This window comes from Stegostoma tigrinum, chromosome 24 (genome assembly GCF_030684315.1).
Source record: "Stegostoma tigrinum isolate sSteTig4 chromosome 24, sSteTig4.hap1, whole genome shotgun sequence".
NCBI classification, from domain to species: domain Eukaryota; kingdom Metazoa; phylum Chordata; class Chondrichthyes; order Orectolobiformes; family Stegostomatidae; genus Stegostoma; species Stegostoma tigrinum.
In genome coordinates, this window is record NC_081377.1 from 26,681,964 (window position 1) to 26,699,458 (window position 17,495).

At 42.7% G+C, this 17,495-nt stretch overlaps 1 protein-coding gene across 2 annotated transcripts in view; it reads right to left on the reverse strand.

The window, feature by feature from the left end:
* Positions 1-1,140: 1,140 nt before the first annotated feature.
* The window catches only part of LOC125464829 (fatty acid-binding protein, brain-like), a 49,534-nt gene continuing 33,179 nt past the window's right edge, over positions 1,141-17,495 (reverse strand). Inside the window, exon 4 of one of the 2 annotated variants that reach the window (XM_048557644.1) lies at positions 1,141-1,302. In XM_048557644.1, coding sequence (XP_048413601.1) covers positions 1,225-1,302 — 78 coding nt within the window. In that variant the 3' untranslated portion in view covers positions 1,141-1,224. The remainder of the gene's footprint in view (positions 1,303-17,495) is intronic. The other variant, XM_048557647.2, reaches the window with a different exon arrangement.

Genomic DNA, 17,495 nt, shown 5'->3' on the forward strand with positions numbered 1-17,495 from the left:
AATTTGTACATGTATGTCTGTGTGGGTGTATGTGCTTGGTGTCATATCTTTTATTATCTTTTTCTAGAGATTTACTCATAATAAAATTGCTCTTTTTTTTAAACACAAGAAAACCACACATATAGCTCTTTACTTCTACAATAAAAATTAGTCAACTGCGTTTTATTAGAGAGTGGTGCAGCCTCATGCTTCAAAGAACATAAGCCTTTGTTGTGGTTAAGTGGGCATGTGGAAAGGGGTGAGCTGATTTACCCTCCTCACCTGGTCATAGCAACTGAACAAAAATGGCACAGAATAGCCTTAAAGGCTTCAATAAAGTCATACCAATTCTTTCCAACTCATTTTCTCAAGAGTTGCTTGTGCAGCAGTATCATCAATTGAGGCCTATTTACATGGGTGCATTTGCTGACTACTTCCTGGTGGTAAATCCAACACCATGAGGGGATGCCTCATGGATATCTGCTAGCATGAGTAATGTTCCTGTGGATGCTCACTTGGGAGCATCTGCTGATACCTTGCTAGCAAAATCAGCCCATTCTATCAGACACTGGGAAATCTTGAGGCTGGGACTCCAGATCCTATGACTTGCATGTTGAGTTAATCCCAACATCCAGTTCATTCAGCACTAAAGAGAATGTTCATGATGCGGTACCTGGCTGTACCTCCACTCTAATGTTGGATATCGTATTCAGGGCCAACAAATGTTCTACCAATTCTGAAACTCTTGGCAAAACTGTTATTATATGCTGTTCATGTACTTTTGATGATGTGTATCTTTCCTGAAAAGTAAACACTTGGGCAACATTTTTGTTACACATCATCTGCTGTCTTAACGCAGGCCATGTACTAAATATAGGTTTGTTGTAAGTTTATTAAAATATGTTCAAAACTAGGCAGATCTCATAGCAAGTGTAGACAACAAAATACTTGTTTCTTATGGTATATCATTAAGTTAAGAGCGTGCTTGTTCCATGTATTTTTATTGCATACTGGAAGACAATCAGTGATCATGGATAAAATCCCACAATGAAACGCAAGGAAAGTAAAAGAGCAAAAACCTAACAAATATATTTTTAAAAAATTAATCATGCAACAACCCTGGACACACAATACTCCATTATGACAGATTCTGACCTGATTTGGGAAAAGTAACAATGAGCGGAAAATGTCAATCCATTTTGTAATCCTTCAGCCACTGAATGTGCTCAACTGCATTTATGGGTTTCACGAATAAGATGGCTTTGAATTCAAAATAACGACATAGTTGCCTCTTTTCTTCATTTCCCATTGTAGATTTGTTACCTAAAAAGAAGAGATTTCCTTCAGGATTTGTTCAAATCAATTCATAATACTACAAAAGATCACAAGACCAGTTTTCCAGGCGTTTCCACCAATAAAATGAACTGTCCCTTGCTGCAAATGTCAGGAAAACTGGGCAGATCTCTGTTCTTCCTACATGATCCAGAAATTTTGAGAGTTTATATAAGGGAACAGATGGATCCATTTAAATTAACCCAAATTGAATATTCACAACTTATGTAATGGGAATGTTTGCACAATATCCCAGTGTACAAACACACAGGGATAATCGTTTTGGGCTGTGATCCAGAATTGTAGCTGTTTGAAGGTTGTAGGGACAGCCAAGTTAACTCTGACGTGTATCTTGCACTCTGCTGATAGTCTTAAAGTGCTGCAGCAGCTTTAATTAGAAAACATCACTTTTGGTAAAGCAAATACGTTTCAAAGTAGATATTATCTAGAAGGAAGATGTGTGTTCATATTTCACATAAGCTGTAGTCCTAATAATATGCACACATGGAGTTTCCACATCAGTTTATTGTCTTTCCCTTTAAACATCTATCTCATTTAAGTAATGCGACGTTACCACATTGATAATGTTACTAGACTAGAAATTCAGAAGTCCAGGCTCTGGCTTTGGAGATATAAATTAAAATTTTACCTTCACAGCTGGTGGGATTTAAATTGAATTAATAAACCTGTAATTAAAAATTACCCAAAGTAATGTTAGTGATCTGTGTAAAATTAATGGGTTGTTATGAAAACCCATTTGGTTCACCAATGTCCATTCGAGAAGAAAACCACCATCATTAGTTAGTCCATCATACATGTGACTTCACAACCAACCATTGTGGTTGACTCTAATTGTCCTCTGAAATAGCCTCAAGTCATTCAGTTGCAGCCAGGGCTGTGTATTTGCAGTTTTTGGGTAAGGAAGTCTAATTTTTTTTATTTTTTACAAATCTAATTTATTGCATAGTTTGTAGTCGAAATTAAACTGAAATCCAAGTTAAAACACAGTAATCGCAGGCCTTAAGTGAAGTTTTAAAAAGGCTTCCAGTTAAAGAACAAAGTGTGGAGCTGGATGAACGCAGCAGGCCAAGCAGCATCTTAGGAGCACAAAACCTGACGTTTCCGGCTGAGACCCTTCATCAGAAAAGGAGGAGGGGGGGAGGTTTTGAAATAAATATGGAGAGAGAGGGAGCTGGATCGAAGATGGACAGGGGCAGTGGGAGAGAGCTCCCCTGAGGTTTGTCCGGAGGGAGGAGGGTAACTTCTTCAGGCTAGGCACCCCTGGAAGAGGCTTTGCAGTCATGCTAAAAATTGTCCCATAATATCCAGGGATGTGCAGGTTACGTAGATAACAAGGTGTAGTGCTGGATGAACACACCAGGCCAAGCAGCATCATAGGATCAGGAAGGCTGACATTTCAGGCCTAGACCAATCCAGCTCTACACCTTGTTATCTCAGATTCTCCAGCATCTGCAGTTCCAATTATCTCTGTAGGTTAGACTTGGTTAAAAAAACATGCACGGTTATGGGAATGGAGTGGGTTTGGGTAGGATGCTCCTTGGATGGTTGGTGCAGACTCAATGGGTCAAATGGCGTCTTTTTGCACTGAGAAAATTCTATGATTTTATCAGTGTGACTTATAATAGAGTTCTAGCATTTATGGTAGGAAGTGCTCTATTGCTTTTGTTTTTGCCATTCTTAACTATTGCAGCCTCTGATATTGATTCTCACTCCATTGCAGGAGATGAAACTTGTTCTTTGGTGATTGGCTGGTAATTGATGAAGGTCTATTTTTGGATACATAAATAGTGGTATTTATGAAGACAAGAAAGCAGAGCTGGCTAAAGCGAATTGGCAAACTAGGTTAAAAGGTAGGCCAATATTGCTGCAGTAGCAGGCATTTAGGCAGATATTTCAGAGCAGATAAATTCCAACGAACATGAAACATTGCAAGAGATGGACCCACCACCCATGGTTAACTAGAAATGTTAATGATACTATTAAATTTTTTAAAAATGTGCATAATTGTACAAAAGACAGGTGATAATTAGGAAGACTAAACTGAAAATTCAAAAACAAACAAAAATTAATAAAGGAGGAAAAGTCAGAGTATGACAGAAAGCTAGCCAGAAATTTCAAAGAACATAGACAGTAAAAGTTGCAATAAATATTTAAAGAAGAGCTAACAAACCAAGTTTTGCTCCTATAGAAGAGATACTGGAGAATCAATACAGTAAAGTAACACTGGAAGACGAATTAAATAGATACTTTGCGTTTGTCTTCACAATACAAGACGCAAATAACATCCTGGAAATTGAAGGGAGGGAGGAACTCAGGAAAATCATAATCACCAGAAAACAGAGAACAGGTACTGAGTTAATTTTAGGAGCTGTGGACTGACAGGTGCCTGAGCCCTCATGGACTACATCCTAATGTCCAAAAAACATGACTAGTAAGATAAAAAACAAAAAGAACTGCAGATGCCGTAAATCAGGAACAAAAACAAAATTGCTGGAAAAGCTCAACAGGTCTGGTGTGTGAGCTAGAAATGAAACTTTAATTGGAAATGTATATGATTTGACGCTAAATGGTATTTTAATCTTTGATATGTAACAATATGTACCACTGCTCATAATGTTGTATGAACTCTCTGTACAGGTAGATTTGTTGCCACCATCTACCCTTAAGGTAGGAATCTACAGGGCCTAGTGCAGAAAAGGAATACAAATAATCTGACAAGAAGAGACTCTTGTCTAAAGATGTTTACTGTTGAATGGCTGCTAAGTACAAATTTGTATAAGGACTATAAGGAAGACCCAAAGAACTGGTCTTTCTCCTTCAAAGTCCAAAGTGGTTTGCCTCCACTTCTGCCCCAGATCAATGTGGCATTGTTATTGTGAGAGTATTTTAAGGTGTTCCTCAGTATTAACCTTTTCAGACCCTTATAAAGCAGAAATGGTTGAGAGAGATTTTTACTCAGCAACGAGCAGTGTCTTGGGACATGCTGCCAGTAAGGATGATGCAAGTAAATGCATTCAATGATCTGAAGAGGTGATTCGGTGGGCAAAAGAATGATATAAAGTTGCAGAGCAATTGGGGGTTAGAGTCAAATTGGGTAGGCAGAATTATCTGCTGGATGAGAAGAAGTTTTTATTTGGAATGAAAATGAGCTTGAGAGATACAAGCATGTGGCAAGCAAAAGATGGAGGGTACAGTTTTTGTAGTAATTGGTTGACGATCCTATTCCAACCAGTTCCGTGCCATAAATTGCATAACATCAGTAGATGTGGGTTCCAGGATTGAAAATCACTCATTTAATACACACTTTGATATCCTCAGCACCTGAAGTAACTAGCCATGTTACTCCCTCAGGGAGGATTGTATAGAAATTTAAAAGTTTTGGCTTGCAAAACGGTTACGTGAGCCACGTACACTATATCACCACGGGCTACTGGAATAACAAGCCAGAGATCTGGTTAATACTCTGGGGTTCCAGATTGAAAACTGCCATGTCAGATGACGGAATTTGGATTTGATAAAAATCTGGGATTAAGAATTTAATGATAACCATGAAACCATTGTCAGCTGTCAGAGAAACACATTCAATTCACTAGTCTCCATTAGTGAAGTTAACTACTGTACTTATCTGGTCTGGCCAACATGCAATTCCAGACCTACTAGCAATGTGGTTCACTTTTAACTACTGAAATAGCCTGGCAGGCCACTCAGTTGTAAAAACCGTTAGAAATTAATAAAAAGAATGAAAATGGGCAGACCGCCTGGCATCAACTCAAGCACTGAAAATGACAATGTTGACCATGGTCTCTAACATCTAGGGGCTAGTGCTAAAGTTGGGAGCATAGTCCCACAAACTAGTCAGGCAACAGTCTGACATAGTCATACACTTGGGACTCAGAGAATCTTACCTACAGACAATGTCCCAGACACCACCATCACCAGCAGGACCAATACAGCAGACGTGGCAGCACAGTGGTATACAGTCCAGAGGGAGTTGCCCTGCCCTACCCTGAGTGATCCATCTTGCTCTGCTCTGAAGGGCCCCAGCATAACAGAAGCTAGTCTTCAGCCAATTTGATTCATTCCATGCAATAGTCAGAAACAGTTGAAGGTGCTGGAATAACAAAGACTATGGGCCCTGACAACATTTTGGTAATCGTACTGGAGATTTGTGCTCAGAACTTGCTGCAACTCTAGCCAAGCTGTTCCAGTCCAGCTACAACACTAGAATCTAGCCAATGTACAAAATTTCCCAGTTATGTCTTGCACACAAAAAGTAGGACAAATAAACCCACCTAATTATCCCTCATTGGTCTACTCTTGATCATTAGTAAAGTGTTGGAAGGTATCAGCAACAGTGCAATCAAGCAGCACCTACCTGGCAATAGTTTGTTTACTGATGCCCAGTTTGGGTTCTGCCACAGCCACTCATCTCCTGCCCCCATTTCAGCCTTGTTGAATTCAACAGGTAAAGTGAGAATGACTACCCTTGATATCAAGGCTGCATTTGACTAATTGTGGCAACAAAGAACCTGGGCTAAACTGACGATAATGGCTATCGTGGAAAATCTTTGTGATGGTTAGAATCATACTGGCACATAGGAGGATGGTTGTAGTTGTTGCAGGACAGTCATCTCAGCTCTTGGACATGTCTGCAGGACTTCCCCAGGGTTGTGTCCTAGGCCCAACCATGTTCAGCTGCATCATCAGTTATCTTACCCCCAAGATAAGGTCAGATGTGGGGGAGGCGATGGCCTAGTGGTATCGTCACTGGGCTTTTAATTCAGGGACCTGGGTTCAAATCCCACCACAGGAGATGGTGGAATTTAAATTCAAAAAGATACATGGAGTTAAGAATCTAATGATGACCAGGAATCCATTGTTGATTGTTGGAAAAACCCATCTGGTTCACCAATGTCCTTTAGGGAAGGTAACCACCACCAGGCCTCCTACCCTCCCTCGACCTCTTCATCTCCAACTGCTGTCGAGATATTAACTGCCTCAACCTTTCCACCCCCTCACCCACTCCAACCTCTCCCCCCACAGAACGGGCAGCCCTCCGCTCCAACCCCAACCTCACCATCAAACCCGCAGACAAGGGTGGCACAGTGGTAGTATGGCGCACTGACCTCTACATAGCCGAGGCCAAACGCCAACTCTCCGACACCACCTCCTACCTCCCCCTTGATCATGACCCCACCCCCGAGCACCAAACCATCATCTCCAACACCATTCATGACCTCATCCCTCAGGGGAGCTCCCACCCACAGCCTCCAACCTTATTATTCCACAACCACGCACAGCCCGTTTCTATCTCCTTCCCAAAATCCACAAACCTGCCTGCTCTGGTCGACCCATTGTCTCAGCCTGTTCCTGCCCCACCGAACTCATCTATTTGTGCTCAAGAGCCTGCTGTGTTCATCCAGCCTCACATTTCATTATCTTGGATTCTCCAGCATCTGCAGTTCCCATTATCACTGATACAATTTCCACCTATCTGGACTCCATTTTCTCCCCTTTGGTCCAGGAACTCCCTACCTACGTCCGTGAAACCACCCACGCCCTCCACCACCTCCAGAATTTCCAATTCCCTGGCCCCCAACACCTCATTTTCACCATGGACGTCCAGTCCCTATACACCTGTATTCCTCACGCAGATGGCCTCAAGGCCCTCCGCTTCTTCCTGTCCCGCAGGCCCGACCAGTCCCCCTCCACCGACATCCTCATCTGCCTAGCCGAACTCGTCCTCACCCTCAACAACTTCTCTTTCGATTCCACCCACAAATGGGGTGGCCGTGGGCACCCGCATGGGCACCAGCTATGCCTGCCTCTTTGTAGGTTACGTGGAACAGTCCCTCTTCCGCACCTACACAGGCCCCAAATCCCACCTCTTCCTCCATTACATTGATGACTGTATTGGCGCCGCCTCTTGCTCCCCAGAGGAGCTCGAACAGTTCATCCACTTCACCAACACTTTCCACCCCAACCTTCAGTTCACCTGGACCATCTCCAGCACATCCCTCACCTTCCTGGACCTCTCAGTCTCCATCTCAGGCAACCAGCTAGTTACTGATGTCCATTTCAAGCCCACCGACTCCCACAGCTACCTAGAATACACCTCCTCCCACCCACCGTCCTGCAAAAATATTATCCCCTATTCCCAATTCCTCCACCTCCGCCGCATCTGCTCCCAGGATGAGGCATTCCACTCCCGCACATCCCAGATGTCCAAGTTCTTCAAGGACCACAAATTTCCCTCCCGCAGTGGTCGAGAACGCCCTTGTCCGCGCCTCCCGCATTTCCCGCAACACATCCCTCACACCCCGCCCCCACCACAACTGCCCAAAGAGGATCCCCCTCGTTCTCACACACCACCCCACCAACCTCCGGATACAACGCATCATCCTCCGACACTTCCGCCATCTACAATCTGACCCCACCACCCATGACATTGTTCCATCCCCACCCTTGTCTGCCTTCCGGAGAGACCACTCTCTCCACGACTCCCTTGTTCGCCCCACACTGCCCTCCAACCCCACCACACTCAGCACCTTCCCCTGCAACCGCAGGAAGTGCTACACTTGCCCCCACACCTCCTCCCTCACCCCCGTACCAGGCCCCAAGATGACTTTCCATATTAAGCAGAGGTTCACCTGCACATCCGCCAATGTGGTATACTGTGTCCATTGTACCCGGTGTGGCTTTCTCTACATTGGGGAAACCAAGTGGAGGCTTGGGGACCGCTTTGCAGAACACCTCCGCTCGGTTCGCAATAAACAACTGCACCTCCCAGTCGCAAACCATTTTAACTCCCCCTCCCATTCTTCAGATGACATGTCCATCATGGGCCTCCTGCAGTGCCACAAGGATGCCACCCAAAGGTTGCAGGAACAGCACCTCATATTCTGCTTTAGAACCCTGCAGCCCAATGGTACCAAAGTGGACTTCACCAGCTTCAAAATCTCCCCTTCCCCCACTGCATCCCAAAACCAGCCCAGTTCGTCCCCTCCCCCCACTACATCACACAACCAGCCCAGCTCATCCCCTCCCCCCACTGCATCCCAAAACCAGCCCAGCCTGTCTCTGCCTCCCTAACCTGTTCTTCCTCTCACCCATCCCTTCCTCCCATCTAAAGCCACACGTCCATTTCCTACCTACTAACCTCATCACACCTCCTTGACCTGTCTGTCTTTCCTGGACTGACCTATCCCCTCCCTACCTCCCCACCTATACTCTCCTCTCCACCTATCTTCTTTTCTCTCCATCTTCGGTCCACCTCTCCCTCTGTCCCTATTTATTTCAGAACCCTCTCCCCATGCCCCTTTTCTGATGAAGGGTCTAGGCCCGAAACGTCAGCTTTTGTGCTCCTGAGATGCAGCTTGGCCTGCCGTGTTCATCCAGCTCCACACTTTGTTATCTTGGATTCTCCAGCATCTGCAGTTCCCATTATCTCTGATACAATTTTAACCTCATCTGGTCTGGTCTATATGAGACTCCAGATCCACAGCAATGCGGTTGACTCTGAAATGCCCACTGGGCCATGAGGAATGGACAGTAAATGCTGCCTAGCCAGTGCTGCCCTCATCCCATGAATGAATTAGAAAAAGAAGTGGGGATATTTGCCGATGAGTGGACAATACTCAACACCATTCGAAACACCTCAGATATTGAAGCAGTCCATGTCCAAATTCACAAAGACCTGGACAACATCTTAACTTAGACTGCCACGTGACAATTAACATTCATGCTACACAAATGCTGGGCAATGACCATCTCCAATAAGAGATAATCTAACCATTGTCCAATGATGTTATCATCACTGAATCTCCCACTACCAACATCCTGGGAGTTACCATTGACCAGGAACTGAACTGGACAAGCCAGGTAAATACTGAGGCTATAAGAACAGGTTAGCGGCTAGGAATGTTGCAGTGAGTAACACCTCCTGACTCCCCACATTCTGTCCACTATCTACAAAGCTTTGGTGAGTAGTGATGGAACACTCCTATTTTCCTGATTGATGCAGCTCCAACAACACTGAAGAAACTTGACACCATTCCAGCCAAAGCAGCCTGTCTGATTGGCATCATGTCCACAAACATCCACTCCCTTCACCGCCAATGTGTATTAGTAGCAGTGTGTGCCATCTTCAAGATGCAGAAATTCACCAAAGATGAATAGACAACACTTTCAAAACCCATGACAATTTTTAGCTGGAAGAGGGGCAACATATACATCACCATCTGCATGTTCTCCTCCAAGCCGCTCATCATTCTAAATTGGAAATATATCACCACACCTTTAACGTTGCTGGGTCAAGAATCATGGAACTCCTTCTTTAATGGCATTGTGGGTCTACCTAGACCCCTTTTATGTGGGCCTTTTCTGTTTCCAGTTCTAGGGATAGGCTGTCCACCAATGTCTTATATAAGCTCACCAGCTCCTACACTGACCTTGAGTACATCGCCTCACAATACACTTGCAAAAATTTTACTCCATTCTGTTTCTCTAATTTTATCACATTGGTTTTGATGGTGCCCCCTTCCACAAGGCTCCCTCCACCATGACCTCCTTTATCTTCAATTGATGAATTCTCACTCATGAGAGGCAGAGCCCTCAGCTACGTCCAACCCATTTTCTGCCCCTACTACTTCCCCTCGTTTGGAAAACAATACGGGTTCCCTTGTTCTCTCCTCACTTTCTCACTCTACCTGATGAACAGGCTAAACTCCGAAAGCTTGTTTTCAAATAAACCTGTTGGACTAGGGTTGTAAGATTTGTGTTCTTGTCCAACCCAGTCCAACATCCTCACCTCCACATCATCACTTTTAACCCAGAGTGTCCAAATTCAAAAGATAATCGTCTGCCACCATCTAATACAATTTCCCCTCCATTCCACTCAGCATTCCAGAGAGCATGACTCCCTAGTCCATCTACCATCACTCCTCCCATTTCCTAATTTTCCTATAGCACCTTCCCATGCAAGTGCAGAAGTTGCAACACTTGTCAGTTTACCTCTATCCTCCTTACTGTCCAAGGCCCCAAACTTCTTTCAAGAAAATCAATGTTTTACTTGTACTTTGTTCAATCTAGTCTACTGTATATGCTGCTCACAATGCAGTCTCCTTTATGTTGTCAAGACCAAACTCAGATTGGATAGCTGTTCTGTGAAACACCTCTGTTCTGTCCATAGGAAGGACCCCCACCTTCCAGTTTCTTGCCATTCCAATAAGTTTTTGTGCTCCCATGCTAACATTTCTGACCTGGCCTGCTGAATGCTCCACTGAAGGCGCAAAGCAAGCTTGGGAACGATACCTCATTTTCTGCTTGGACACTTGACAGCCTCCAGGACTCAATGTTGAATGCCACCACTTTAAAGCCTGACTTCTTGATATTTGTCCTGTACTTTCTTTACATTATTCTGCTCCATCAACAAGCATGCTTTGTTTGTGTCTTGTACAGTTTTCTCTCAGCTGACTCTTTTCCACCTTCTAATGATTGATTTTTCACCCATTTCGTGTCTCCATTTCTCTTTCACCCCAATTAGCAACCCTTTTGCACCAGCTCTCCATACCATCTTTCTCCCTTGCTTTCCCTCTGCCTCTGTCAAAATATAAACAACACCATTTCCCAACCCCCTTCAGCTCTAAAAAAAATCATAATGGACTCAAAACATTAACTGTTTCTCCCTCGCTGGATGCTACCAGCCCTGGGTTTCTCCAACATTGTCTGCATTTATTTTGATTTCCAGCATTCACAGTACATTGTGTTGTTAGTTCAAATGAAAGCAATGGCTTACAAATTCTATTAGTTAGTAACTAATAGAATGGGTTAGTAGCCCATTGAGGATGGGGCCCTACTATTTTGAATAATGATCTTTGAGAAGTTTACCATTCAGCACGAAAGTGAGTTCATGAGATGCATCAACGTTGGGCAAGGAACAGACAGAGTGCGCAGTTTTTGTGGTATTTGGTTGAAGATGCCATTTCAGCCAGTTCTGTGCCATACATTAAATATCATGAGTAAATGTAGATTCCAGGATTGATGTGTTACTAATTCGAATGTATACTTCAACATTTTCATTAGAAGTACATATCCACATTCTGCCCTCAAGGCGAAGAGCATGGAAATTTAAAAGGATTGGCTTGCAAATGTTGATGACAGCCATTTACATTCTGCCAAATCAGGCCAAAGAATTACTTCAATCAAGCAGCTGCTTATGAAATTGAGGAAGAATTAAGCACAAGACACCTAAAAAGAAAAAACAATCATAACACAGTCTGTAATTATGGTGCTTATTTTAAGGAAAACATTCTTAGAATCATTGTCTCCTGCTTTCCTTTAACCATTTTGCATCAATTATTGCCGAATGCAGTTTGATAAATTCCTACATTTGAATCTTCTCATCTTGACAGCTGTCTTGGATATTTTGCCAGTGAGTTGTCACAGTCAAAAGAATCGGGAAAGATTTTGGTGCCAGGTAAAGAATAATTAAATATCAGAGTGAATTAGCAACCTTTAACACATCTAATTTTCTCCAAGTCAAAGTGTGGCTCTGGAGACTCACATGGTCCCAGCTATGCCTGTCCCTTTGTGGGGTATGTAGAGCAGCCCCTGTTTCAATCCAACTCAGGACCTCTTCCCGCAACAAATCTTTCTCTGATACATCAGTGATGTCATTGGTTGTGCTTCGTGCTCTCACCTGAAACTGGAAATACTAATCAACTTTGCTTCCAATTTCCATCCTCCTCTCAACTTTACCTGTTTCATCTCCTTCCTTGATTTCTCTGTTTCTACTTTGGGGATTGATTGTCCACCAATATCCATTACAAACTCACCAAAAACCAGTTACCTTGACAAGCATCCTAACACCTGATTTTCCACAAGGATTCTATTCCATTCACCCAGTTTCTCCATCTGTTGCATCTGCCGCCAACATAACTTTTTACTTCAACTGAGGACACCCCCCCTTACTGTGATTGATAGGGCCTTCAGCCATATCCAACCCATATCCCACATTTCTGCCCGCACACTTTCCCTTCCTCCTCAGAAAACCAATAGCGTTTTCTTCTCTTCAGTTTCCTCCCTATTAGTCCTCATTCAAAGGATCATCTTACTTTAATACCACACACAGCACAATGCCATCCCCAAACATATCTTCCCCTTCTTTCCACTGTCAGCATTCTGCAGGGGCTGTTCCCTCTGTGACATTCTGATATACTCCTCACTCTCCCATGGAACTTTCCTCTGCAACTGCAGAAGATGTAGCACTTACCCACTCACCACTATCCTCCATACTGTTCAAGGCCAGAAACATACCTTCCAGATCATGAAGCATTTTACTTGCACTTTGTTCAATCTGGTCGTATGCGGTCTCCTTTACATTGTTGAGGCCAAACACAGGCTAAGTGACCACTTTGTGGAATACCTTCACTCAGTCTGTAGGAATGACGCTGACCTTTCAGTTACTTGCCATTCCAATAAATCCTTTTACTCTCATACTTACGTTCTTGTACTGGGCCTGCTGCAGCGTTCCACTGAAGCACAGACCGAGCTCCAGGTACAACACCTCATTTACTGCTTGGGCACTTTTAAGCTTTCAAGAATCAATATTTAATTCAACAACTTCAAAACATGACCACATGATGTTTATCCCCCAGTTTTCTTACATTCTTCTCCTACTACTAACAAATTCCCACACCAACAGCCCCCCAGCCTATTTTTAGTTTCCTCTCAGCCAAGCAGAGTCATTTTTACCCTTCAACTATTGCCATAAACCCATTTCACATTTCTATTTCTCCTACACTCCAATTAGCACTGGGCCTCCACACCACTGATCTCACTGCCCCTCTGCCTCTTTCCTACCTCTTTCCTTTCTGAAGTCATGTCAGATTCAAAATGTTGTTTCTCTCTCCACAGATGCTGTTAGGCTGGAGTTTCTCCAGCATTTTCTGTATTTATTTCAGATTTCCAGCTTCCACAGTATTTGTATTGATTTGATTTAGCAACTTAATGGTTTCACAAATTCTATTCATTAGTTGCAGGCTGGTAGTTGTTTAACAGTGATGCCCTAATGTATAGGATAATTTCTAAGAATTTTTCCCATTCAAGATGGAAGCAAGTTCATGAGTTGCACTAACATGTGGCAAGTAAAATGGAGGACACAGTTTTTGCAGTATTTGGTTAAGGTGCCATTTCAGCCAATTCATTACCGTAAGTGTCATAGCCAGTAGATATAGGTTCAGGGATGAAAAAAATCACTAATTTGAATGCATACTTTGAGGTTCTCATCAAGATAGATAAATATCCATATTCTGCCCTCAGGGAGGACAGTATCAAAATAAAAGATTGTTTTTGTTTCAATCCACCAGGAATTGTGATGTAAACTGAGTGTTGTTTTTCCCTGACTTGTACAAAATGTTGAAGTGTTTTTTTTAAAGTATGCACAGGACTCAATTTACTTGACTTTCAGACCAAGGTTGACAGAACGCATGGACCAGGTTTATGAACTGAAAAGAATTATTATTTATCACAAGTGATGGGCCTATAGCTACAGAAAAATATATGTAAACCATTGGCTTAAAACACTACTCACACCAACTGCTGCAGAAAAAGTAACTGGTTTTCTTTCAGGTTTAAACTGAGATTTTGACCATCTCTAATATTGATAACTGTCACTAGTCCACAAACAAATCAATTCTTGTTGCCAACAAGAAGTGCATCAGTATTCACCGTTGACTCCAGATTGTCTGCAATCCAAACTTCTACTACTGCTTGTTCTAATAGCTGTTTACAATGCCTGCCATGGGGATTAGGTTACTTACTTTCAAAACTCCAGCCACTCTTTCAAACACTAATTTTTAAAAGTCTTTTCTTATTTCAACCCCCAATTTTTAAGAACACAAAAATAAAAAAAACTTGCAGTTTGCAAATGTTAATGTGAGCAACCGACACTCATCAGGCCCAAAACAGGAATTCAAACAAAAGGCTGATAGCACAACTGGACAAGAATTAAATACCACATATATACTGTAATACACTATCTGCAGTTATGGTACATATTTTGAGGGAACACTATAAAATTACAAACATTGTCTCCTACTTTTATTTAATATTTTGCATCAAGTATTGTTGATTGCAGTTTGATAGATTCCTATTTTTATCCCTTGTAATGTTGATCGCTGTCTTGGATATTTTGTTAAGCAAAAACAGTGCTTGGCCAGGAAGTGCAAAATCAGATACTGTTGCTATTCACTCTTCCTTGATGGAATGTGGATGGATGCATGAAGGGATTGAGCCTGGAGTTGAAATGGTTCTAAGGAATGGGAGGGGCAGTTGAAATGGTTGAATTCCTTAGATGATGTGTCCATCCTGGGCCTCCTGCAGTGCCACAAAGATGCCACCTGAAGGTTGCAGAAACAGCAACTCATATTCTGCTTGGGAACCCTGCAGCCCAATGGTATCAATGTGGACTTCACAAGCTTCAAAATCTCCCCTCCCCCCCAATGCATCCCAAAACCAGCCCAGCTTGTCTCTGCCTCCCTAATCTGTTCTTCCTCTCACCTATCCTCTCTTCCCACCTCAAGCCGCACCTTCATTTCCTATCTACTAACCTCAACCCGCCCCCCTTGACCTGTTCGTCCTCCCCGGACTGACCTATCTCCTCCCTACCTACACTCACCTCTATTGGCTCCATCCCCGCCCCTTTAACTTGTCTGTCTCCTCTCCACCTATCTTCTCTATCCATCTTCAATCCGCCTCTCCCTCTGTCCCTATTTATTTCAGAACCCTCTCCCCATGCCCCTTTTCTGATGAAGGGTCTAGGCCCGAAACGTCAGCTTTTGTGCTCCTATGATGCTGCTTGGCCTGCTGTGTTCATCCAGCTCCACACTTTGTTATCTCGGATTCTCCAGCATCTGCAGTTCCCATTATCTCATCTCACCTAGAGGAGCAGACATGCTAAGAACTCTGTGACAAGGGGTGAGTGAAGGAAAAGTCCATTAGGTGCAATGGGCCCTCAGCAGCAGCCACATTGTACTCCAACACAATTTTAACTTTGTGACCCAGCACACCCCTTCATTATTACCTTCAAGACAAGGAAATCAACCTTGGTTCAGTGAATGTGCAAGTGAGCATGTCAAAATAAATGGAATAATTGAAAATTAGATACTAGTGAAGTTACATAACACAACTTCTTGTGCGCTAAACAGTTTAAACAATAAGTGACAGAGCAATGCGAGTCCACAATGAATGGATTAGATTTAAGCTCTGCAGTCTTACTACATCTAATTGTGAATGGTGGTGAACAATTAAACAACTCACTGGAGGAGGAGGCTCCATAAACATCCCTATTCTCAATGATGGGTGATTCCTGCACATTAATGCAATAAGGCTGAAACATTTACATTCATCTTTAGCCAGAAGTATCAAGTGCATAATCCATCCCAGCCTCCTCCATAGGACCCCAGCATCATTGATGCCAATCTTCAGCTAATTTGATTCTTCCATGTGATATCTAGAAATGGCTATAGGTGCTGGATACTGTAAAGGCTGTACCCCTGGCTACAAGTCGATAGTATTATTGTCAGAACATAAAGAGGAATCATTGTCTTTTCAGTTTCTTGTGGTTTCAGATGTTTCTAGCTATGATGTGGAATGAAATGAATTGGCTGAAGACGGACATTATGATTTGAGGACATTAGGAGAAGACTAAGTTTGATCATCTACTCAACACTTCTGGCTGAGGATGGTTGCAAATAGTTCAATCTTGTCCACTGTATTAAAGTGCTGGAGGTTATGGAGCAGCTAACTAAATCTTCAAAAGAGTGCTTCTGGAGCCATGTTGTATGAGCTTACTGAACTCTCTGTCACTATAAGGTAGATTGGTTGCCACATTCCTCCTTTTAGGTTAGGATCCAAAGGATCAGCTTTGCCTTGGAGGAAAATCACGTGTTAGTCTAATGAGAAGAGGTTGTTGTCTTGAACAAGATGAAGTTTGGCGCATGATAACAATTAGGTATTACCGAGCTTAGATATGATCTATTCATTGTTGTATCTTTTGGCTTTGTCTATTGTTCTGATCAAGTCTAGACAAGTGAATAAGTTCCTCTCTTTCTATTCCTTAGGATACTACACAGAGTTTGAAGGTTTTAAAAAGGTATTCAACACTAATGCGAACATGTATAAAACTATGAAGAACTATGCCAATCAAATCTCTTGAACTAACCAAATTAAGAGTTAAGAGTTAATTTTACTATAAACGCACTCAATAAAAGTACAAACACTGTGAAAGATGAAATCCATATTGAGTTCCATGTGGACCCACACATACAATCATGCAAACAAACAGAACAAAGTAAAAGGTGAGGGAAGGTAGGTAGAATTGAAAAGAAATAACAATTCCCTTGGATGGGGCAACATTTTCAAGCAGAGGGTGATGCGTGTTTGGAATGAGCTGCCAGAGGAAGTGGTGAGGCGAGTATAATTGCAACATTTAAAAGGCATCTGGACACTATATGAATAGGAAGGGTTGAGAGAGATATGGGCCAAATGCTGGCAAATGGGACTAGATTAATTTAGGACATCTGGTCAGCATGGATGAGTTGGACCAACAGATCTATCTCCATGCTGTCCTTCTCTATGACTCAATGTAGTTACACAGAGCAGATTTCTGCAATTTAAAAGATTGTCATGTTTCCCTCACAGCTAATCACATTTTCAGAACTGAGTATGCCACTTGCAAAGAGAGGGAGAGAATCCTTCTTCTTGATATTGCTGAAGCTTACTGTTTCTGCGCATCAAAACACAAGCTTATTATTATGCAATTTCACATGATGGGGTTGATGTCGGCCCACATAGGGATGATCCATTTTTAACAGTATTTTGGCAGTCCTTTGGCAGAATTCCCCTGTTATGCTTTTACACCGATAGGGAGATTTCAATCCTCCACAAAAAAAATGAGTTTTGAAGGATGGCCTTTGTTCCAGTAATTCTTCTGCTCAAGAAGTCTCATCCCTGAGACGCTTAAAGGTCTCATTGTGAGGTGTAAATTCAGATGATGAGTTTTAATGTCGAAGTGATTATTCTTGGATAACCTTTACAGCTGGCTGTGTTGGTGACTTGTAAAAATCATTATTACGTGGTAACTTCGATTTGAAACAGGAAGA